Source organism: Ovis canadensis, chromosome 2, assembly GCF_042477335.2.
Source record: "Ovis canadensis isolate MfBH-ARS-UI-01 breed Bighorn chromosome 2, ARS-UI_OviCan_v2, whole genome shotgun sequence".
Taxonomy (NCBI): domain Eukaryota; kingdom Metazoa; phylum Chordata; class Mammalia; order Artiodactyla; family Bovidae; genus Ovis; species Ovis canadensis.
In genome coordinates, this window is record NC_091246.1 from 237,459,547 (window position 1) to 237,485,332 (window position 25,786).

General features: G+C 41.9%; 2 protein-coding genes across 44 annotated transcripts in view; one reads left to right on the plus strand and one right to left on the minus strand.

Moving 5' to 3' along the window:
• Positions 1–23,000, minus strand: part of TRIP12 (thyroid hormone receptor interactor 12) — a 154,440-nt gene extending 131,440 nt beyond the window's left edge. For 22 of the 41 annotated variants that reach the window (XM_069578513.1, XM_069578509.1, XM_069578506.1 and 19 more), the window contains exon 1: positions 21,518–21,962. The gene's annotated coding sequence lies outside the window, so the exon portion shown is untranslated. Of the gene's footprint in view, positions 1–20,833; positions 21,021–21,281; positions 21,351–21,517; positions 21,963–22,610; positions 22,863–22,909 lie in introns of those variants that run through there. The other 19 variants (XM_069578510.1, XM_069578504.1, XM_069578495.1 and 16 more) reach the window with 10 other exon arrangements.
• FBXO36 (F-box protein 36) overlaps positions 22,148–25,786 on the plus strand; it is a 103,230-nt gene continuing 99,591 nt past the window's right edge. For all 3 annotated transcript variants that reach the window (XM_069578516.1, XM_069578515.1, XM_069578517.1), the window contains exon 1: positions 22,148–22,328. In XM_069578516.1, coding sequence (XP_069434617.1) covers positions 22,233–22,328 — 96 coding nt within the window. In that variant the 5' untranslated portion in view covers positions 22,148–22,232. The remainder of the gene's footprint in view (positions 22,329–25,786) is intronic.

Genomic DNA, 25,786 nt, shown 5'->3' on the forward strand with positions numbered 1-25,786 from the left:
GGAGCTTCACTTACTTGTTCCCCAAGAAGTTCTTCTAGGATTCACAAAGCCCTGTGATTCAAAACAAAGTACTGGTTTACCTTTTAAATAAGGTAGTTACCTTTTTTAACTAAACCTGAAGACTGAGAAGGAGATATTCAAGACAGTTATGGATACTGGAAAAAAAGCGTATTTATTCTATCAACATATGTTCATGTTCTAACTACACAAAGGGTACTGATGTGCCTTATAAGTCAGGAATACTGCCGGAAGAAAACCTTAAAATAAGATGTGACTAACCACCAACTTAAAATGAATGCTGCTGCTGCTAAGTCGCTTCAGTCGTGTCCGACTCTCAGCGACCCCATGGAGTGCAGCCTACCAGGTTCCTCCATCCACGGGATTTTCCAGGCAAAAGTACTGGTGTGGGTTGCCACTGCCTTCTCCAAAATGAATGCTAGCAACCAATTCTTTCGGCACTTTCATTAAACAGGTTTGCTGCATTTTAAGTCAACCCACTTTAAAAAGGAAAGAATGCCTGCTGGGGAGAAAGCAGATAATTTTAAGGTTAAAGGGGGTTGGGAGACGGGGGATAAAAACGTTAACTCCAGGGACATTTAATGTCCTGAGACTACAATTCATTACCAAGAATAATTTCTTTTTATTCCTCTATACCATTTTTCAAAAACATGTCTGCTCCTGAAGTTTACAAACTATCTGAGATATACCCTATACTTCCAAAAATGCAAGGAGAGGAATCATATGAACACAAGTCAGTTTACAATCTTCCATTAAGGAAAAAATCTCATTTGTATAGCACTTCATAGCAGTGACTTTACATAAATGCTCTCACTTTTAAGCCTTTACATCAGCTGCACCTGTTTTGGGGAAGGATGGCAATGAGAGGACATCCAGATCTCATCTTGTTACCTTTTAAGTGGGACTGCCAGGTCTTACTCAGCTATTTAACAAATATTTATTGATTACCCTACTTCAAAGGTTTTAGGCACTGGGGAAAAAGGGTCAGTAAGACAGTCTCTCCTCTCTCAGAATTTATATTCTACTAGGGAAGGCAGCTGCTGTTGTTTAGTCCCTAAGTTATGTCCGACTCAATGACCCCATGGACTCTAGCCCACCAGGCTCCTCCGTCCATGGAATTTTCCAGGCAAGAATACTGGAGTGAGTTGCCATGCCCTCCTCCAGGGGATCTTCCCAATTCAGGGACTGAACTCCGCGTCTCCTGCTTGGCAGGTGGATTCTTTACCACTGAGCCACATGATAAGACCCTAGGGAAGGCAGACAAACGGCAAATAAGGTAATACTGTGAAAAAATTAAGGAATCAGGAAAATGAAGGAGGAAACTACAATCAGGAGAAGGGAGAAGACAGTATTCCCTACCGAAACCCCATTTCTCCTTTCTGCTCGAAGAATCCTGCCTTACAAGGAGTACAAACTTCCTCATCTCCAAGGAAGTGAGCTGTTCCCCTGGCTGTCGGAGATGAGTCATGGCTGGGCCAGAACCAGTGTTTCCCTCAAACTGCAAGATTAGCACTTTGGAAGCAATTTACACCAGGGGTTTATAATCAAAGAGGTTTACAAACTTGGACTGAAAAACTTGTTTTCACTAACCTCTCACTGAAATTTAACATTTCTATCATGGACAGGCAACAAACCACAATATTATTGGCAGTACCTTGACTTTGCACCAAGAAAAATCAGATATTATCATATCACATTACAATTGTTGAAGATACTTCAAAATATCATTTACACTCATCACTACTTCGAACAGCTGCTAGATTATGTTATTGAAAGTGCTAATAAAGAAACATTACATTGGGGTTAAAATTGTTTTTTACTCAATATTTGCTGGAAAATACTCACCACTATTCTTTGAGTAACATTTCTCTTTAAGCACATTAAAATCTTGGTAAATTGCAAAAAAAAAAAAAAAAAAAAGAAACATTACAACAACAAACTAATTTAACAGTTTGAGAGCTAGAGTTTCAGCTTTACAGATGGCACTAGTGGTAAAGAATCTGTCTACCAAGTGAAGGAGATGCAAGAGACAAAGGTTTGATCCCTGAGTTGGGAAGATTCCCTGGAGGAGGAAATGGCAGCCCACTCCAGTATTCCCGCCTAGGAAATCCCACAGACAGAGGGGCCTGGCGAGCTACAGGCCATGGGTCACAAAAGAGTCAGACACAACTGAGCACACAGTCACAAGCTGAACTGTGACATTCTGATATACTTGGGTTTCCTCTTACGCGTTGACTTTATGAGTTTAGAAACATTACTTTGAGGAGCCTACAGCTTCAGACTGCTAAAGCTCTTACCACAATAAAGGTTAAGAATCCTCCATCATAGGTCATAACCAAAAATTTTCCTCAAAATAGAGAACAGAAAATATCAATAGCAGCATGTTTAACAGTTAAGAATCATGCTAAGTTTATTTCAGTTACACACATGTATCTTATCATGTACTGCAGTTCAAAGAATTTAAAAGCCAAGTGGTCTAAAACCACCTCTGCACAAAAATACTTTGGAGTAAAAAATTAAAAATACATTAGTATTTTGTTTTTGCCAGAGGTATGACTCAGTTCTCCCCACTAAGAGGTATGAGGAGGTATGCTAGGAAGAGTTCTGCTTTCTGAAGTAAAAAAAAAAAAAGCCCTCCTCTTCTTCCTGCCTTGAATGTGAAATAGACAAGCCATGACATACTTCAAGCCATGATCGTTATCTGGTGTCCAAGAGAACCACATGCTATGAAAGGCAAAGCAGGTTCGGACAGAGCCTGGTCCGAACCACTGTACAACTAAACCATGTTGCGTGAGGAAAATAAACCCTGATCTGTTTAAGACCCTGTTAGTCAAGTTTTCTATTACTTGCAGGTGAAATGTTCCTATCCGATAAATGACTGACTACGGATAGGGTGACAAAGTAAAGCTGCTCTGAGTGCTAACATCTGAGCCAAGACCTCATGCACGAGACAACAGCCAGGTAAGATCTAGAAGAGCGCTCCAGGCAGAACGCTGGAACAAGCAGAACCAGTCAAAGGTGAAAGACACAGGAGATGATGTCAAAGAAGTGGGCAAGAGCCAGCCCGCACAAGACCCCGCCCGCACAAAGACCCCTGCCTTTCACCTCTTCCATGGAGTGCCACAACACACAGGCACACCTCACACACACAGTACATTTCCCAAGTTAATACAAAACACAAGGGAGGGAGACACCTTGTTTAAAAACTGGCTTGAGGTATAGAACTATTCCTTGAAACATAATAATAGTTCTTTTAAAAATCTAACAAAGGACTAGAAATTGGATAAATTATGTTATCACATAAATACAAAGTAATAAAGGACTAATAAGAAGTTAGGTAAATGTTCATCACACTAGCATGGGTGGGGGAAAACATAATATGGACCCATTTTTATTAAAACAAGAGCTAGAAGAAAATACAAAAATGTTTAAAGCAAGTGATAAGATATGTTTCTTAATTTTCCTTTTTCTTCACTTTTAGATTTTAACGATCACTCTGTACTTTATGATCAGAAATACATGCCTCCAAAATTGAAGAGTTTTTAAAAGTTGCTCACCAAATGTAACGTGGCACCCTGGTGCGTCCTGGAACAGAGACATCACGTGAAGACTAAGGAAGCCCACCTCAAGTATGCGCAGTAGTAATGCATCGGTACTGGTACACTAGCTGCGTCAAACTTATCATACAAGATCTTGCAAAAAAAAGAAAAAAAAAACTGGGGAGGAGTATAGGGTAACTATCTTCACAACTTTTCTGTAAATATGAAACTATTGTAAACTTAGAAGTTTCATTTTTAAAATGTTTAAGTCCTCTTACCTAAACTCTTCAAGCGGCAAGTACAGACAGCCATTACTAACGAATGGTAAGCAGAGGGAAAGACATCTAGGAATTCAGGAAATTTAGGAATGAAATTAGGAATTTCAGGCATTTAGGGAGCGACAGAAGTTAAGGACAGCAAGTTCTGCATATGTCTGCGTGGTATACAACAGGCCCTTACTGCAGATAATACAATACTTATTTTTTTCTTTACTATTTTCAGAAACCAGAGGTTTAATCTATTTTAAAAAGGCCTTACTGATCCCCTCAACTTAAAAAAAAGGAAGTGCTGAGAACTAATATACTTTTTACAATACCTTTGAGTTGTAAGAATTTTCACTCTTAAAACCGCAGGAGGACTTCCCTAATGGTCCAATGACTGACTGAGACTCCTAGTTCCCAATGCAGGGGGCCGGGGTTTGATCCCTGATTGGGAAACTAGATCCCACATGCTGCAACTCAGAGTTTGCATGCCTCAACTAAGACCTGGTGCAGCCAAATAAATATTTTTATAAAGGGCGGGGAGGGGGGAGGTCGCACAAGTCTTCACTCTCACTTACCCACTTAATACACAATTCTAGCAAGTAGTTTTGTAACTCAACGCATAATAAAAACTAGAAGGAGAAGGTCTAAACATAGCCAAGCCCACTGACTAGAGAGGACAGGGAAGGCACTTACTACACAAAGCAAAGCAAGTAAGTCTCTTAAAAAGCAGGGCATTTAGGAATGTCCAATTGCCAACGAGAACCTTCAGACTCACTCAGGGTAATAATATTCACCAATGACAGCCAGGAGTCAGGAGTGAGACATTCTGGTGCACTCACAGCACTCTGAGAACTCACAGCACTCTGAGAAGCACATAACCCTGGTAAAGAGCCACACTGAAAAAAGACGTGTTCACCTACTTTGTTTTGCAGTAGACTCTACATCCATTTCTTTAAATTTTTACTTATTAACAACAACAAAACCTTGACCTTGACAGTGGATAAAGGGAACATGGGATACTCCTTACTCTACTTTTACATTTTTATAAACCTGTGAACCTGGATCAAACGTAGAAATTACTCCTCAAAAAGCTTTTCAAAATACTTAATGTACGTTAATACCAGGTCAGGGATATTTCTTTCAAAGTTTCATTTTAACCATTAAATTTACTCAACACCAAAATTATAACATCTTGAAAATAAAAAATTTACACAGTCAAGTGTAACTTCATATACTAAAACAATGTGAAAGTAAGTCATCATTTAGAAAAACTACTAAATAAAAGCTACTACTAAATTTCTTCTAGAAGCCAGTATCTCAGTTAAAAATATATATATATAATACAGTAACTGCTTAACTATGAACCAGGCACTGTGCTTAATACTTCACTCATTAAAAACTCAAAGGAATTCTATAAATTTTGTACTGAGTTGGCCAAAAAGTTCATAATGTCTTATGGAAAAATCCAAACTCACTCTTTGGCCAACTCAGTATTTTCTATAATTTGCATGTTAACCAACTTGCACAGGATCAAACAACTAGGAAACTGGAACCCAACCAGAAACCATCTCATTGCAGAGTCTACCAATACTTCTGCTTCAAACAATCCTCCTGCCACAAAACCTAAAACGCTTGTCACTCAAGTAATTCCAATATATCAGACACATCCATCTTCTCTTTCTCAAACCTGTTGTTTTATCAATATAAGAAAATAAAAATGCTTCTTATGAAAAAAAGAATGATTACTAACAACAGTTAACACACTGAGCACTTACGCTGTACCAGGGGTTGTTCTAAAACTTCTACATATTAACTAATTCTAAAAACAAGCCTAAGATAGGGACCATTATTATTATTCCCATTCTACAGGTGGGACACTGAAGCCAAAATAAGGTGACAAAACAAAAGTCACACTGGTAATAGTATTAGACCCCAAATTTAAGTTGAATCCCAATGTCTGCTCTTAGCCACTTACCCTGAACTCCTTTTTCATTGAGACATTATCATGTTATCTTTGAAAACATACAGAGAGCATTTCAAATTCCTATGAACAAAGTAAAAAAGCAGCTAGTAATATTCTGGAGCAGAGGTTGGCAAATTACAGCCCACAGACCAAATCTGGCCAACCACCTCATTCTGTAAAGTTTCAAAATGGCTGATTTGGCTGCTTTTTTTTTTTTTTATCCTTTAAGAGCTGACCTAAAAAACCAAAAATATTAACCATCTGGCACCTTGCAAAAGAAGTTTGCTGACCCCAGCTCTGAAAGATGACACTATGTAAACCTTCCCCTAAATAGTCAAATTAACATAATTTTTTTCATTATAAATAAAAATAGCAGCAGCTACTATTTATCAACTGTATGCTATTTATGAACGATCCTCACAGCACCCATTTATAACCAAGTAAACTACAACTCAGAGTTTAAATGACTTGCCCAAGATCACACAGCTAGAATATGAGGACCTTGTTTAAACAGTGTCTAGCCTTGAAGTCCATAATCTTTCTACATGACACTTCCTTCAAAACATATAAATGTGCATAGCCATGGAAAAACATTTTCTGTAAAAACTGATTAAAATTACATGATAAAAATGTCAACTTTCAGCCTGGATGGGAGGGGAGTTTTGGGGGTGAATAGATAAATGTATAGGTATGGCTGAGTCCCTTTGCTGTCCACCTGAAACTATCATGATGTTATTTGTTAATCGGCTATACCCCAATACAAAATAAAAAGTTACCCAAAAATGCCAACTTCAAGGAGAAATAAGATGTTCATGTAAATGTATGCACAGGTATTAATCTTATTTTCTACTATATTTATATTTTTGCTGTTATTCCAACTGCATAACCCAGGGATACACAAAGCATAGTAAGAATATGGCTATCTTCCTTATGTAAAAATATGGGGCAAAGAACTCATTAAACAGAAAGCAAAATATACTTACTTAGTGCATTTAACTCTCCTCTGCCACTTCTGCAAACTGACACCCTCTTCTGCTACGGCCTCCCCCACCCTCACACAGCCCTGTCTAAAGTGCCCAGCTCTCTGGCTCATCCACTCACCTGCCCATCTCCACCCCACCCAGCTCCCCACCTATCCCGAGAGACTCCGTTAACATTAACCTACATAAAATATTAGTGCACCAAGGAACGAATTCAATAGAAGGGAGCTGCTGGTACACTGATTCATGAAGTCTTTTTTATTATTATGCTGTTAATCTCCCACACTACTGGACTGATTTAGCTCACTATCAGACTATATTATACATATTTACAGTGAAAGCCACATCACAAAGATAATAAAGAACTGAATTCAGAACTCAGTGTGGGCAAGTATGGATGGATGCAGCTAAAACAACTATTCTGAGAAACTCCTTGGTAATATTTTTACTATATTCTCCTTTCCAAACAGCTAGTCACCTGATGAGGCATCTGAGTAATGTCTCAAAATTTGGCTTAAGAGTTTCTATGATTAATCCTGTCCCTGAGTTTACCACCCCCCTCCTAATAAAACTATAAACTCAAGGTCAAGGACCACATCTGTCCATCCTCATAATTCCAAACCTTAACCTAAGGCTTGAAATAGTGACCAAAGCTGCTTATAAATACGTATCATTTGCTTATTATTCACATACATTAATTGTATCTCTACTGCTAACTTCAGACTAACTTCACTGAGAACAGAGATGTTTTAAACGGTTGTTTTCTAGGTTTAAGAATATTGCTAATACAATTCAAGAAATAACTTTGAAAGATCAATGCACACACAAAGAAAAAAGGTCAATGTAGCCGATGCTGAAACCAAGATAATTTCTTCCCTTGTATCATGATGCTAGTAATAGCCCTTAAACAGAAATAATTGCAGAAATTTTTAGAAAAATGGTTTTACTAAGTCCTGGATTTCACATTTGTTAAAAGAACTATGGATTAATCCACTCCTAACTTTAAAATTCTTTTAAGTAATATGGAAACTTCCCAAATCCTTTGTGTGTGTGAAAGTCGCTCAGTAATGTCTGACTCTTTGCGACTCCATGGACTATCCATGGAATTCTCCAGGTCAGAATACTGGAATGGGTAGACTTTCCCTTCCCCAGGGGATCTTCCCAACCCAGGGATCGAACCCACATCTCCCGGATTGCAGGCGGATTCTTTACCAGCTGAGCCACAAGGGAAGCCCAAGAATACTGGAATGGGTAGCCTATCCCTTTCTCCAGGGGATCTTCCTGACCCAGGAATCAAACCAGGGTCTCCTGAATTTGCAGGCAGATTCTTTACCAACTATCAGGGAAGCCCAAGAAATACCTTTAAAAGATCAATACACACACACACACACTCAATGCAGTGGTTGCTGAAACCAAGATATTTTCTTCCCTTGAACCTACTAGCCCAAATTCTTTACTATAGCATTAAATGTTTAAGTAAATTCAGCAGGTATCCTGAAAAAGTTTCGAGTTTCTCTAAATATAGTAAACTCAAGTTAACTGCATAATTATGAATCATCTTAACTTTTAGTAACAAATTAATATACTGATTGTAAGTAAACACATGACTGAAGCCCATTTCACAGAACAGAAAGAAAAGCAGCTATTCCAGCAAACATTAAGTTTCACCAAATCCTCAGCTGATGCAAGAAATATAAACTGAGTATCACCTTAAAGAGATGCTACAACGAAAATCCCATCTGATGGGCTATTATCTCCAGTAATTCATCTCAGTTGGATTTAGTTTGTGTAATGAGAAGACATCTGGAAAAAAAAATGGCATGGCCTAACATGCAGGCAGCTGAAAGTAATACTAGCTGGTTAGAAGAGGCAGCAGCAGATTACCTTACAGTGCCACACCAAAGGCTGAAATTCCCCAAGTCTTACCTCACAGCAGCAACTGAAGAGCAAAACCTGTCAAAAGGCAGGGTGAAAAGATGAACTCTGCAATTAAGTCTAGCTTTATAACGGAAGTATTTTGAGGTCAAAAGGTAAAAATCAACACTAACATACCTAATGAGAGTTGAGAAATAACTAGCAAACAGGTCTGATCACAAAGTTAAGAATTACCCAATCTTCTCAGAAATGAGCCCAATTTTTGTTGCCATCTACTGGGAGAAGAGCCCAAATGCTGTTGGTAGAGACCAAGTCTAATATCCTTTGGAGACTAAGCTGCTCTCCCTGGGTGAGTAAAAGAAATGGAAATATGTGCTTGATTGATAAAGGAAAAAACTGGGAAGCTACAGGACTGTCTTGCAGAAAAATAGGCACTACTGCCTGTTGCAGCAATAAAATACTGACATTTTCACAAATGCTTCAACTCGAGTCCACAGAACCCCACAAATTTTGGCCTCTACAGCCTTAACAGGTACTATTTTAAGTCATAAATTTGCAATAACAGCTGGCATCTCTGCTGTCCCCACATAAGGAAAAAGATCAAATTAATTCAAACTACGGTCATCAAAGTCTAAAAGAACATGCTAGAAACAAAAGCTGCTAAAGAAAGCTAAATATTATGGCTACCACACCCCCAAATATTCTCTTTTGCTTTAGTTTCTTCAGCCACATCTAACCTCATTTTCCATTTTTGAAATCCTGTTGTACGTACTTTTCTAAAAGTATTAATAAAATGGGTAACAAATAAGCTACTGTGACAGCAACCAGAGAGTAACGGAAATATTTTACTAAAATATTTCACTTGATTAAACTAGGTAATATTAATTTCCACCTTTGAAAAAATAAAGTGAAAGTCACTCAGTCCTGTTCAGACTCTTTGCAACCCCCATGGACTATACTGTCCATGGAATTCTCCAGGCCAGAGTACTGGAGTGAGTAGCCTTTCCCTTCTCCAGGGGATCTTCCCAACCCAGGGATCAAACCCAGGTCTCCTGCACTGCAGGCAGATTCTTTACCAGCTGAGCCACAAGGGAAGTCCGAGAATACTGGATTAGGTAGCCTATCCCTTCTCCAGCAGATCTTCCCAACTCAGGAATCGGAACAGGGTCTCCTGCATTGTAGGTAGATTCTTTCCCAACTGAGCTATCAGGGATTTTATATGTACATACTAAAACCACAATCTACTTTTGTTTTAAACAGTTTTCTAGAGCAGTAGACACTAAAGGTTCCCCATAAAAAAGACTGATTTAAAAACTCAGAAATAACTCATAAATAACTCAGAAGAAACATGTATTCTTAAACAGTACTTTTTTTTTTTTTTAATCTCTGAATAAACAATAGTTCAATGTGTTAGGATTAGATGATTGCCAGCTTCCACTAAAGGAAGAATTCTGTGACTGAACAGAGGGGCAGTGGGAATCATTTAGATACCAGCTCCTGCCTACTGAACAAAACTTCTTAATCAAGTAGGGAAACTGAACAAGAAATAAGCTTTACCTCCACTGCTTCTATTGCCTCAAAACTTACCACAAAGACCCTTATATCCAGCCCTGGAAAGGAAGCAATTTCATAAAAAGATAAGTAAGCTCTGAAAACACTTTTAGTTTTCCTTTCAGTTCATTTACAAATTAAATATTTTTGTACATTTTTTTCATGTTGTCACTGCCTATTCATCTATCAACCACAACTCCAACATGTCTATTTGTTATACTGAATTTCTTAATCTCCCATTTCAGAACCTCAATAATCTCAGCCCAAAATCATAAATGTGGACCCTCCCCTTCAGAGGGCCAGTTTACCTTACCATTAGATCCTTGTCAACTCCACTTTTAAGCTCCCCACCCTCCTACACCTATCTAAGTATCAGGGCCAGCTCAAGCCCCTCCTCTGTTCATAGTCTTCCTCGATAACTTCAATCTCTCTCTAAACTTGAGTATTCGCTATATAAAACTCATCTTTGCACTTAAAAACAAATATGTACGATGTTACATGTTGTGTTCTTTTGACACAGTCTGAACTCATCTGCAATATTAGTATATTCTGAAATAAAAGATCTCATTTTATAAATCTTATTTCTCCTCAGCACTCTACAAGAGGGCAGACCTTATATGGAACCAGAAATGCACACGCGTTTGTTGCTGATGAAATATTTTGCAATGGAGGCACTTCCAACAATTTATTCAGCAAGGTCAAAAAAGCATGCCTTAATTCATCTGTTTCTTAATTTAGATTCTCCTATCAAGTTTTCTAAATGCAGAACACCTGCATTTAGAATATCTACCGAATACCTCTCTATGCTAATTATACATAGTTATCAAGTCAGTTTGATTACCAACTAAAAGAAACATAACGAAACTCGGAAGACAAAAACTACATCTTAAATCCCTTTTGTATTTCCCCAGCACAGCCCTATGGTGCACAGTAAGCACCTGATAAAACATGAACTGACAAACTTTCATCTACTAATAACCATAATCCCCAAATGCTAAACCTGGGGTATCCAAGTCACTAAAACAGTCTAGAACTTTAGCAATCCCTCAAGCAGCTAATTTTAATGAGCCTAATTCTGAAAAATTTACATTCTAGGATCCTACCTTCAGCTACCAAACCCTGAAAAACTAAAAATAAGCAAGTTGAGGGAATTCCTTGGCAGTTCAGTGGTCAGGACTTTGCACTTTCACTGCTGAGGGCCCAGGTTCAATCCCAGATTGGGGAACTGAGACTCTCCAAGCTGCCAATAAAATAAGCAAGTTGACAGCATGTGCATGCATGATCAGTCCCTCAGTCCTGTCAGACTTTTTGCAAACCCCTGGACTGTAGCCCACCAAGCTCTTCTGTCCATGGAATTTTCCAGGCAAGAATACTGGAGTCAGCTGCCATTTCCTACTCCAGGGGATCTTCCCAACCCAGGGATCGAACCCTTATCTCCTGCACTGGCCGGTGGATTCTTTACTGTTGTGTCACCTGGGAAGCCCAAGCTAACAGTAGACTATGTCAATACTATTATTTCACAATATAGTTCTTTAATGTGTCACCAGAATGAACTCTACCACCGCCATCTACCATGTACGATACATTATATGGAGACCTGTGCCAGCCTCTGTGAGGAGAGAAGAATGAAACCTCTACTCTCAAGAAGCCAAAGATCTCATAAAGAAAACTAGTAAGACTGTGAAAGCCATCAGTGAAACAAATGCTGCAGAAGGGAGCAGAAGAGTGAAGACTGAAAATCTTAACAGGAGCTACTGAAAGAAAGTTAAGAGTGTACGCAGCTACAGAGATACCAGGTTGGGGAAAGGTACTAATCCAAGTGCACAGACAATCAAAGCCACTGCACGAATGAAGCTTCCGGGTGTTTTCAGAGAGGAAGAGGCAGCTCCTCTGACTGCCCGCAGCCAAGAGTGCAAAACAAGATTATAAAATACTGGGGCCACAGCAGAAATTATAGCATTTTCACACATTTGCTGTTTACAAGGCAAGTACAAGCACTGAAGTTTTAAGATAAGGGAGATTGGGGAAGGCCCCTTCATGTGATCTCCATGAACCTGGTCTCTAAGGACACAAAGCAGCTTATATTACAACTCAACAGTGAATTTCAAACAGGTTATCCATACAAACTCACTTTGGGTTTTCAGGGCATCACACATGTTTACCAGTATGAGGACTTGAAGATGAGTTAATGTGACCTTAAGACCTGGTGGCTCAGAGGGTAAAGCATCTGCCTACAATGCGGGAGACCTGGGTTCAATCCCTGGGTTGGGAAGATCCCCTGGAGAAGGAAATGGCACCCCACTCCAGTACTCTAGCCTGGAAAATCCCATGGACGGAGAAGCCTGGTAGGCTACAGGCCATGGGGTCACAAAGAGTCAGACACGACTGAGTGACTTCACTTTCACTTTTAAGACACAACACAATGTCCATCTATTTATTCAGAACGCTGCCCATGGGTGGATGAGTAGGAGTTGTAAAGTCAGGGTGGAACTCATTCACTGGTTATGAAGCCAACAAGCGATTAAAACACACATTAAAATGCTATAATTTCAAGTCTTGAAGGCTTGCTGATAGACACTTCAGCTTATAAATAATAATTCAAAAATCCATGTATAGGTAATAACATTTATAGAAATAAATATATACTTTCTAAAAAGAAACAGAATAAACTAAAATGATGTGTAAAATTCAGTTCTGAACTTAAATATGCAGTCTCAAAACATAAGACCTCAATGAAGCATTTAAATGATCAACTATTTCATGCAAATAATGAACAATTAAATAATGTGAAGTGGCTTGCCCTAATTTTTTTAATATGATTCAACTTGCAGTCTCTTATATACCAAGAGATTAAAGAAAACTCCCAAAACCTTGTTAGCAAAATGGAGATCCAAAATGCTTATCAAAACAAATCAAATAGGGCATTACATTAAACCATTACAAAATATTTTCACTTTCAGAATCTTATTCTCACAACTTATTCCTTCAATAAACGTTAAAAGAATCTTTACTATGGGACAGGCCCCGCGCTTGCTTACGGATAAAACGGCAAAGACTAACTTCAAGAAATTCATAATCTACTAAGGAATACTATTCTATACTCAAGTATCTTCAAGTAGAACACCTACATACATTATAAAAGTATGTTCTACGTAGAACAGTGTAAATAAATCAGGCAGTAGTGATCAATGCAGAGATGAACCAGGGGAATAAGGGCCGTGTTCCAATCCATCTTTGTAGCCTCATCTCCTGAATACGGTGCCTAGCACTGACACGGTGGCCATGACCACTTTTTTCAGATTAAGCACTTGAAAAGTTCACAAAGGTTGTATTATTTGCCAAGGTCACAAACACAGAAAACGCATTGCCAAAACTGGAACCCAAGTCTTCTACCTTCAAATCAGATACCCACTTGAACAGCACTGTTCCTTAATGAGAGATCGGAGCAACAGGCAGCTTTTTAACTCTAGGCGCCTAGAATGACTTTTTAAATCAAGCGTAACTCCAAAACTGACTATTAACAGCTTCTTGGCACACTCAAGACAAAATGCTGCTGCTGCTAAGTCACTTCAATCGTGTCTGACTCTGTGAGACTCCATAGACGGCAGACCACCAGGCTCCCCATCCCTGTAGGATTCTCCAGGCAACAACACTGCAGTGGGTTGCCATTTCCTTCTCCAATGCATGAAAGTGAAAAGTCAAAGTGAAGTTGCTCAGTCATGTCTGACTCTTTGCGACCCCATGGAGTGCAGCCTACCAGGTTCCCCCATCCACGGGATTTTCCAGGCAAAAGTACTGGAGTGGGGTGCCATCGCCTTCTCCGCAAGACAAAATGGGTTAAGTCTAAATAATGGACTACTCGAGTAGCTTTCTGTTCTGGCCAATCCAGTTTCCTGGAACTACAAGAATTACCAAAAAAGATCTAAAAGTCCTAAGAGAAAAGCTATCTAGCAGACTTATTTCAGTCTAGAAAACAACTTCTTTTGCCCATACCCTGAAACTAGCAATAAATTGGGGATTTTATTAAAGAACTGCATTTGTAAAAATCCAGGACATTAGCCAAGTTCTACTTAAATACAAATCAAAAGACTGGCTCGGTATCAATATACAGATCTATTTACCATAAATAACAGCAAGCACCCACTGTATACAGAGAAATCTTGTAGACTGGGTAGAAAGTATAAAGAACAATTTGCTCGGGGCTAGGGGTTTATTTCTGGAGAAGGCAACTGCAACCCACTCCAGTACTCTTGCCTGGAAAATCCCATGGATAGAGGGGCCTAGTGGCCTGCTGTCTCTGGGGTCGCACAGAGTCGGACACGACTGAAGTGACTTAGCAGCAGCACCAGCAGGGGTTTATTTCACAGGCTTCCCTGGTGGCTTAGAGGTTAAAACATCCGCCTGGAATGTGGGAGACCCGGGTTCGATCCCTGGGTTGGGAAGATCCCCTGGAGAAGGAAAATGGCAACCCACTCCAGTACTCTTGCCTGGAGAATCCCATGGAGGGAGGAGCCTGATAGGCTACAGTCCATGGGGTCGCAAAGAGTCAGACACGACCGAGCGACTTCATTTCACTTCACTTCAGAGGTTTATTTCATGGGAAATAGACGGGAAAACAGTGGAAACAGTGTCAGATTTTATTTTGGGGGCTTCCAAAATTACTGCAGATGGTGACTGCAGCCATGAAATTAAAAGACGCTTACTCCTTGGAAGAAAATTTATGACCAACCTAGACAGCATATTCAAAAGCAGAGACATTACTTTGCCAACAAAGGTCCGTCTAGTCAAGGCTATTGTTTTTCCAGTAGTCACGTATGGATGTGAGAGTTGGACTGTGAAGAAGGCTGAGTGCTGAAGAATTGATGCTTTTGAACTGTGGTGTTGGAGAAGACTCTTGAGAGTCCCCTGGACTGCAAGGAGATCCAACCAGTCCATTCTGAAGGAGATCAGTCCTGGGTGTTCTTTGGAAGGAACGATGCTAAAGCTGAAACTCCAGTACTTTGGCCACCTCATGGGAAGAGTTGACTCATTGGAAAAGACTCAGATGCTGGGAGGGATTGGGGGCAGGAGGAGCAGGGAATGACAGAGGATGAGATGGCTGGATGGCATCACCGACTCGATGGACTTGAGTTTGAGTGAACTCCGGGAGTTGGTGATGGACAGGGAGGCCTGGCGTGCTGCGATTCATGGGGTCGCAAAGAGTCAGACACGACTGAGCTGAACTATGCCTTTAAGAAATCTATATAGCATAGCTGTCTAAACTATACCCAGACACTTAAAAAATTAAAAAAAAAAAAACACACAAATGTGAAGCTAACATTACATGTTAAGAGCTAAAAGCACCAAGATTATTTAACAACCTACAAATTATATGTCTTATATAATATTAAATAATGTTCAAAGAAATAGAGGAAAACAACAAAATGGGAAAGACTAGAGATCTCTTCAAGAAAATTAGAGATATCAAGGCAACATTTCATGCAAAGATGGGCTCGATAAAGGACAGAAATGGTATGGACCTAACAGAAGCAGAAGATATTAAGAAGAGATGGCAAGAATACACAGAAGAACTGTACAAAAAGGATCTTCATGACCCGGATAATCACGATGGTGTGATCACTCATCTAGAACCAGACACCTTGGAATGTGAAGTCAAGTGGGCCTTAGAAAGCATCACTACAAACAAAGCTAGTGGAGGTGATGGCATTCCAGTAGAGCTATTTCAAATCCTGAAAGATGATGCTGTCAAAGTGCTGCACTCAATATGCCAGCAAATTTGGAAAACTCAGCAGTGGCCACAGGACTCGAGAAGGTCAGTTTTCATTCCAATCCCAAAAAAAGGCAATGCCAAAGAATGTTCAAACTACCACACAATTGCACTCATCTCACATGCTAGTAAAGTAATGCTCAAAATTCTCCAAGCTAGGCTTCAGCAATACATGAACTGTGAACTTCCTGATGTTCAAGCTGGTTTTAGAAAAGGCAGAGGAACCAGAGATCAAATTGCCAACATCTGTTGGATCATCGAAAAAGCAAGAGAGCTCCAGAAAAACACCTATTTCTGCTTTATTGACTATGCCAAAACCTTTGACTGTGTGGATCACAAGAAACTGTGGAAAATTCTGAAAGAGATGGGAATACCAGACCACCTGACCTGCCTCTTGAGAAATCTGTATGCAGGTCAGGAAGCAACAGTTAGAACTGGACATGGAACAACAGACTGGTTCCAAATAGGAAAAGGAGTACGTCAAGGCTGTATATTGTCACCTTGCTTATTTAACTTCTATGCAGAGTACATCATGAGAAACGCTGGGCTGGAAGAAACACAAGCTGGAATCAAGATTGCCGGGAGAAATATCAATAACCTCAGATATGCAGATGACACCACCCTCATGGCAGAAAGTGAAGAGGAGCTAAAAAAGCCTCTTGATGAAAGTAAAAGAGGAGAGTGAAAAAGTTGGCTTAAAGCTCAACATTCAGAAAACGAAGATCATGGCATCCAGTCCCATCATTCCATGGGAAATAGATGGAGAAACAGTGGAAACAGTGTCAGACTTTATTTTTTTAGGCTCCAAAACCACTGCAGATGGTGACTGCAGCCATGAAATTAAAAGACACTTACTCCTTGGAAGAAAAGTTATGACCAACCTAGACAGCATATTCAAAAGCAGAGACATTACTTTGCCAACAAAGGTCCATCTAGTCAAGGCTATGGTTTTTCCTGTGGTCATGTATGGATGTGAGAGTTGGACTGTGAAGAAAGCTGAGCGCTGAAGAATTGATGCCTTTGAACTGTGGTGTTGGAGAAGACTCTTGAGAGTCCCTTGGACTGCAAGGAGATCCAACCAGTCCATTCTAAAGGAGATCAACCCTGGGATTTCTTTGGAAGGAATGATGCTAAAGCTGAAACTCCAGTACTTTGGCCACCTCATGCGAAGAGTTGACTCATTGGAAAAGACTTTGATGCTGGGAGGGATTGGGGGCAGGCGGAGAAGGGGACAACCGAGGATGAGATGGCTGGATGGCATTACGGACTCGATGGACGTTGAGTGTGAGTGAACTCCGGGAGTTGGTGATGGACAGGGAGGCCTGGCGTGCTGCGATTCATGGGGTTGTAAAGAGTCGGACACGACTGAGCGACTGAGCTGAACCGAACTCAATATTCACCAAATTCTTACCCTTCCACCCTATCCAAGGAACTCTAACGGCACAGCAGTCAGGAAGATGTGAGAGGCTGAGTACTGAACCAGACAGCACCCCGAGAGACTTGTTGAAGCCACAAAACTTTCCAAGTAGGAAGACTGGCTGCATAGCTGCATCAGGTTTATGAGTACACCTTCAGGCAAAACTCAAGGACACTGAGATAATCCTTGCCCTCAGGAAGCCCATAATCCAGTCAGGGAAACAAAAGCAATGCTTGTCAACAAACCTAGCACCTTAATCCCCAAATGAAGCATATATAGATAACAAAGAAATAAAAAGGAAAGATCATCGGGCAGAAATTTTTGAGTAAGTACTTGTGAGTTGAGGTGAACCTAAAATGACTCAAAAGAAGGAAAACGGCATGTCAGGCTGGCAGATCAAGAACCTGAAGATGAAAAGCAACAAGCAGGTTACTTTTTCAATTTGAGTTCATCCAATTACCTCAGCAAACATGCAAAAAATAAATGAGCAATTGGTATCAGTTTGTTCGAAAAGATTCCTACCCACATTCCCTTTAAAGAATTAAAAAACAAAAACTCCCGCAGATTCTGTAACACAAACCAGACCAAGATTCTGAAATACTTTTTCTTAATTGTGGTGGTCGCTTAGCTGCTAAGTCGTGTCTGACTCTTGAGACCCCATGGGATTTTCCAGTCAAGAATACTGGAGTGGGTTGCCATTTCCTTCTCCATCCTTAATTGTAGTCTCTGATATTAGAAAATCAATTTCATAAAAGCCACGAACCAGAACAGGAACAAATTTTTTCCACAATAAAAACACAAAGCAATCTGCCTGAACTTTCTCTCAGCAGAATTAACAAGGTATGGTGAACAAGCATATCACTGCAAAAAAAAGAAAAGTAACATAACAATCGGGGTCCAAACTCCACTACCAATTAAGCAGCAATTTCATATTATAAAGTACTGTAACTTCCTATCTCCAAGCCACCTTACACTGACAACTTTCCACCACTGCAACTGATGGAAGTTTTGTAATTACCTCAAAATAGATAATTTTCTAAAGCTAGTAACAATTGTCTTATACTTATTCAGCAGTTTGTATTTCTTCTCAGCCATTATATCCACTGGATCTCACAATCAGCCAGTAGGAAAGAGACGGACTATCCATTCCCATTTTACACATTAAAACAAATGGAGATCAGATAGGGTCAGAGAATAACTCAAGGTCACACAGCTACTAACTGGCAGTGTTATGAATTCCTAGGCCAGCATGTGTCTTCTTCGCTAGGATGATGACCTCAGAGAGGATCATACAACCACAGCCAGATAAAAATGCACTAATCTCAAAAGTTAGAATGGAAAAGTAAACATTACTTCAAATTTACTTTGCTACATGAAAGCATTGCTTTTATGCTGACCAAGCATCCTCTTCTCCACTGCAAAAAATAATTTTGTTTAGCACCTTCAGAAATTCTAACTACCAACATGTTCTAACTTTAAGAAAGTAAATGAAAAGTAAAATGCCTGTTCACAGACACAGAACAGTAAATGTCAGCTGAGCAGACTTAAAAACCGCTCAAACTCCTGAAAAACTGGGAATTAAATGGAAGCAGTGATAATCTTAATTGCTGTTCTTGTTTAGACGCTAAGTACTCTTGTGACCCCATAGACGACCGTAGTCTGTCAGGCTCCTCTGTCCATGGGATTCCCCAGGCAAGACATACGGGACTGGGTTGCCATTTCTTTCTTCAGGGAATCTTCTCCACCCACGGATTGAACCCAAGTCTCTGAGCCACCAGAATAATCTTAATTACAGTTCTTCAATTCTTATGGATATTGGCACATTCATCGAAAGGGTGATGTGGACAAAGCCCACAACCCTCAGCCATTTTAATGTGCTCTCTCTCAACTTCAAATAAATGAAATAAAAACTCCCCAAACAATTTCACAAAGATGATATAAAAGCCACACGAGTTCAGTACTTCTGAGGCTGAACGTAGAGCAGGAAGTTTCTAAAACAATTAGAAATGTGTTAGAAATGTGTTTACTCTAAAATCCACACTTAATACTGAGTTCTTTACATGCTCTGTGTATGAAAAAAAAAAAAGGCCTCAATAAAACCCTCTGCCATGTACTGTTTCTAAACCTCTGATAATTCCACTCCATAACCCTAACTGCTGTCCCTCCTACCCCACTCCCCAGTAAATGCGACAGTCTTCATATATAGACATCTTGCCTTTTTCTCTAACAACTAGGACCTTTGTTCCGAACGTCAGTTTTTTACCCCACTCAATAGCTCTTTCAAGTTTCTATCCCGTATTTTTTTTGTTTTGTTTTGCTTTTTTGAGAGAAGATTATGAGCCTCAACTTGCAGGGTCTTTTTAACAAATGAAACGCCAAAAATAGCTAGATACTGGAGAGGAATAAAAAGTTCAACAACACACCACAGAAGGGCCTACAAAACCAAGGAAAGCCCGGGGATCGGGTGATCTGGCAGCCCAGGCAAGACCGGGGAAGGCCGACGAGGAAGGGAGACAGCAGGGGAGCAGTTAGACATCCACTCGGAACAGGCCCACTGCGCCACTAAACGCCACCCCGCCCCCCATTCCACACACACCAACGTTCCCCCTGACACATTCTGTCCCCCCCAATTACCTGACGAGGCAATTAAACCATACCCACCACCAGATACCAGGCTTAAGCTAAACCTCCCCCCAGACAAAGTAAAAAACAACAACAAAAAAAACGGCATTATCAAAAACAAATCTGTCTTAAGGGTTTAGGAGCAGCCCCTTCCGTCCTCTCCTCGCCACACGGGGCACCCAATTCCCTCTCGTCTCCCTGTGCTCCCCGCAGGAGTTCAAATGTCTAAGCGTCCTTCGACTTCCAGCCACGATTTGCCTGTGTGTTTAAATCTTTCTTTTTTTCCCCTTCCTCCAACAAATGAAAAGATTTCGCTATTTCTGAGGATGGCGACACGGAGAAAGGACAGGATGGGGGACGCTATCACCTCCGTTATCTGCACTCCCCTCTAACTTGTTCCACAACTGGAAACCCACTCACTGTGGAGGAGGATGGAGAGAGGGTGAACTGAACGGACAGACGTTATAATAGGTTTTATGTAATCCACATATAAATAAATTAATCGCCTGACTCGCTCTGAATACTAATACGACAGAAGTGACAACCGGTCCACCTCCCTCCCCACAGGTCCTAACCCCACCCCCACCCCCAATTTCCACGCCGATCAATGGAGAAGGATGCTCCGCTCCTCTCGGCCAAGTTTCTCGGCCTGTTTCACGCCGCTCCGCCCACCCCCACCCCCCCCGCCGCCCTCCCCGCGTCCTCTCTCGGCGTCCCCTCTCCGTCAAGCGTCAACTTCCCAGGGGCTGAAGAAACAACTGCCCCGCGCAGACCCCCCGTCTGCGGCCTCGCCCGCCCTCAACCGTCTCCCCCCCACCGTCGGCAGGAAACCTCTTACTGCGGTCTAAAAGTCACTCCGGCCGCTCCCTCCTCTGACCCTCGCTTCCCACAACTGTTGTCACTCGAGCTGCTCCCTAGTTTCCATTTCCGGGCCGTTCCCTGGCCCCGGAGCCTCCCCTCTCCCGGTTTCCGGGCCCCCCATCCCATTTCCGGGGAACCCTGGCCGTCTTTCACACCCCACCTGCACTTCCGGCCCCCCACTTTCTGTCTTCCTAGACGCCCTCCAAGCTCCAAAGCCCACTTCCGGCCCCCCCCCACACACAAGACACCCGCCGGGCTCCCGCAGACCCCGCACGCCTTTACCCCCCGGGTTCCGTGAAGGGGCCCTCCTCATGGTTGGCGGGGGGGGGCACCCAGCGCCCCGCCCCCCTCACCCCCCCACCGCCCGGCTCCCGCCCAGCCCCGGGTCCCCTCCAGCCGCGGTCTCTCTCCCTCGAGCGCCTAACCCGTCAACCCCTGGCCCGGTCCGTCCGAGGACCCGCCACCGCCGCCGCTGGGAACAGGCCGAGTGTGGGGGGCGGGGGGGCCCTAATCGCGGCGATGACACAACCGGGCTTCCTGGGACTTTCTGTTCCAGCTCCTCCCCGCCGCCGCCACCCCCCCACCTTCAACCCCTCAACGCAGCCCCCTCCCCCCAACCCAGGCCTGGCCCCGCCGCCGCTCGGAACTGCTCCCCAATTACCTAGTTGGGCCCCAAAGTCTCCGGTCCGGACTCGGTGGCGCGGCAGTAACTTCCTCCTCGCTCCCCCCACCCCCCCCAAGCGGCGGCGGCGGCGGCTCCTCGGGTCCCTTCAATTATCAGCTGAGCCGCAGCACCGCTCCCGGCGTGCGCCTCCGCCCGCGCCGCCTTCTTCCCTCCCCGCCCGTTCCAACACCCTCCGGGAACTACTTTGCCCGCCGCGGCTCGGACTGACGGTGCTCGTCCGCGGGACAGGCCCCCCGCTGCCTACTCGCGGCTCCTCACATCGCCCCTCCCCTCCCCTCCCCTCCCCTCCCACCCCGCCCCCCGCGCCGCTTCGCCACTGCCGGGCTCGACTTCCCCCAGCGGCCTGCGACCTCCTCCCGATCCCTTCGAGGGACCAGGAAGGGGAATGTGAGACTTCGCTTGGTATCCCTCCGCCGGGGTCACCGCCCCCCCCTCCGCCTTCCCCACTCCCCATCGGTGGTAGCAGGAACTAATTCCCCTCCGGGTCACCCGGGACCTCAAGGTGGATATTTCACGGCGCAAGAGTTCCTGCTAACCCTTGGATGAAGGGGATAATCATCCCCAAAGCTAGAAACACCCCGCCAGCTCGAAAGTAGGGTTCGGTTTTTTTAAACCACGGCTGTAGCCCCCGTGACCCCAGGCAGGCCCCGCCCCTTCCTGGTTGTCTTAGCGACGGCGGTGGCGTCCTAAGATGGCGTCGTGGCTGCCGGAGACTCTGTTCGAAATTGTAGGACAAGGCCCAGCGCCGAGCAAAGACTATTACCAGTTACTGGTCACCCGGTTCCAGGCAAGTGCGAACCGCGGTTTCCCTTCCTACCAACTCTCCGCCCGCCCCGGCGGAGCGCGGAAGGTGAGCCGCGCTAGGCCCGAGAGCGACCGGTCGTTAGCCGGAAGCGCCGGGTTCCAGCTGCGAGCCGGGAGACTTCCCCTCGTCACCTCGGCCTCCCGTGCGGGCCCGGAGGCCCGCGTCGTCCCTTGTCCCCAACCCCTAGCCCCGCTCGTACCCGGCAAGCCTTCTTGGCCTCCTCACAACGCCGCCCGCTCCCTTCCCGCCACTCGGCGTTCCTACCCGTCGAGTTCCCTCCGCGCGAAAAAAAAAAAACCAGTCGTCCGCGGCTTGCGTGCAGCCTCTCCGTCAGCGTGGGAAGGAGGGAAAGAAAAGACTCAGCCAAGTGTCCCGAGGAGGAGCCGGCCAGGGAGGGGAGAAAGGGAGGACTTCTTTTCCATGGTAGGGTTTAATTACGGGAGATTTGGTACATCTTATCGCGGGCTTTTACGTATATACCAAGGCCAAGGCCACGTCAAAAAAAAAAAAAACAAACTTCCTTGTTTCTGGGAGGAATTGAGCGTTGGAAGCTTTCCCCTTACCTTTTTGGAGCCCCTTCTATCCCATTGGAAAGAGCGCGGGGCGGGGGTTGGTACAAAAATGTTTCAGCTGCTCTGCGCGTCAGCCCCACCCATAAATGACATCTGCTCTACAACAATAAGACCGCGCGGATTATGTTATCGCTCGAGTAACCATCGGCCTATTTTTCTGACTACTTGAGCTGTTTAAGGTGGGCTTTTATGAATGATTTATTGTGCCCACGAAACTTACAAGTTGAACTGGGTCTCCACTCGGAACTCGTTTCTGGTTTTCTCGCCGAGTTTACTTAACATCTGTCACCGAGATATTCGTGCACCTTGCACTTTTCCTAGATGGTATTTCTGTAAAATGAAATTTAGAATTCTGTATAACGTACTTATTTTGGTGCACGTATTGACTGTTTCATGTTTTTCCAAGAGCACTTCAATAAAATAAACTGACTTCTGTAGCTTCAAAAGCATCTTTTAAAAAGGAATAATGTGTATTTTACTTTTGTATCTAAGATTTCTAAATATTACATGCGTAATGTCAATATTACAAACGTGATAGTTTGTCGAACTTAAATTTTTCGTTAAACACTTTATAAGAAATGTTTGCACATTGAACTGGGATTTCCTAACGGCTGAAATTTACTTGTTTTGTACATTTATTTTAGAATTGACTATTTTCCATTTGCTTTAAGATGTATGAACCTAACAGTTCTTCACATTTAGCATGAATGATTGAACAGTATCATATGTATTCTGACTTCATTTTCTATTCTATCTACTTCAAGTAAGTTAGAATGTTCTGATTTTCATTTTGCAGTCATTTCCGTAACTTGTCTTTAAAACTTGTTTTTGAGTGTTTCTTTTCTTGTTATACTCAATGTTGCAAGCCTCAACAAACTGAATACTGTTTACCTTTTTTTTTTTTAGAAAATTAACCATAGGAGTCCTCCTGGTATTACTTTTCCCCAAGAATGGTTCTGTTGTTGATGTTCTTCAGACTTTTCTCCCTGGTCTAACTTGGGCATATGCCCTCCTCCAACTTCTCTCATGAAATTTTTCTTGCCCCACCCCCCAGTATTCTTTTTTTTCTTTCTTTCTTTGTCTTTTTTTTTTAAACACATCAAAAACTCTTTGTCTATTTCAGGGCCTATATTTTTTCTGTCTGTTGCTTGTGTATTAAATTCTTTTCAAGTTCTGATTCCTTTATATTTTTAAAGCAGACTGAGTATATTCAAGTTCTGCCAGTGAGAATTAATCTCAAATCTGATTAATTCACTCTCTTGTTAAAACTGGTTGTTAAAAATAGTAAACCCCAAAAATAGTCTTTTCAGTCAAATGTCTTGAGAATATGTTATTTTCTAACCACAATATAATTTTTCTAAGTCTCAACCCAGGAAACTAAACATCCAGTGAGAGACGATCTGACATAAATAAGTACTAAAAGACTAGAATTACAATGTGTTTTATAAAATGGACTTTTTTCTGGAGTGACATTTTAAAATTGATTCCTGTGCATTTCTCGTCTCACTTTCTTTTTGCCTTTGTTCCCCGAAATGATGTATATTATCCAAAATATGCTCCAGATTTAGATGGTTGCTTCTTTTACCGTGATTCCCTTTTTTATTCTTTTTCATTGCTTTTATTTTTGTTTGCTTTAAATCCAAATAGCTGCACATTTGACATGGATTTAAAGACAGATAGATCTCTCATTAGAGCATCATACCATTGTCATAGTCTAAAATATATAAATATTGTATGTTACTAGTTCCTTTGTCTTCTTGCTTATACAGTGACATCAAGTACATGCTTGTAGAGACATTCCCCAGTTAACAACTTGATGCCATGATTTTTTTTCTTTCAAAAAAGGAATTTAGAGAATATAGCTTGAGGTTAATATAGCTTAATTCTCACATCTGATCTTTTTAGTGATGATCCAAAGGCATAGAAAAATCAGTGTCCTGCTTTCTAAATCAAAGATTTACCCAAGTATTCCTACTCTAGTTTTAGTAGTATATATTTTATTGGGTTCTAATCCTTTGAAAACTAGCAGATTCATAGTTAGGGCCAGAAGGAATCTTGAATATAGTTCAGACCAGGGATATTTCACCTAGTTTCTAAGAAAGTCTTATGTTGTGTTTCTGAATGAAGATCCTTCCTTTGTTTTAAATCAGCAACTTGTAATTTATTGTGGGGATGCAAAATATAAGAGGATTCCTGCCTTCAAAGAGTTTAACATTCCTTCAACAAAAATCGAGCACCTTTTATATGCCAGGTACCTTTCTAGATTCAGAGAATCATCAGTGAACCAAACAAAGTCCCTCCTCTCCTGAAGCATATAGTCTAGTGGGAAGAATATAGGTAAGTGACTTGTTTTCTATAAACACTCTAATGCTTTAACTTTTGTTTTAGGTACAAAAGAGATTCTTGAGGAATTGCGAAGTTAATGAATAGCTCAAACATTTTAAAATCTATGAGTCCAGAGGAAGCAAAAATCACTTTAGACAGTGAGGTGTAGGAGAGCACTATGACAAGTTTTTTGCTCTTGAAATTCTGTCTTATCTGTTCCCTTGAAATAGAAGTGTTGCTTAAGGTGGTCAGAACTAGTGACTTGGATTTAATGTGACAAATACTGGAAAACTGCTAGAAACACTAACCATATGCTAAGTAGATAAGAGTTGGCAGATATGGCCTGTTGCTCACAAAAACACAGGTGGTTGCCCCAAGAACACAAGTATGTTATAGTCACTCCAGCAGATGAAAGAAGGATGAAGAATTATGAAATAGATTAGTCTTATTTTATCTATCTCATTAAATCTTAGAACTCCCAAAAAGACACCTGAAGCTAATGTCATCTGGGAAAAAAAAAAAATCTGAAAACTCACTCCCCCA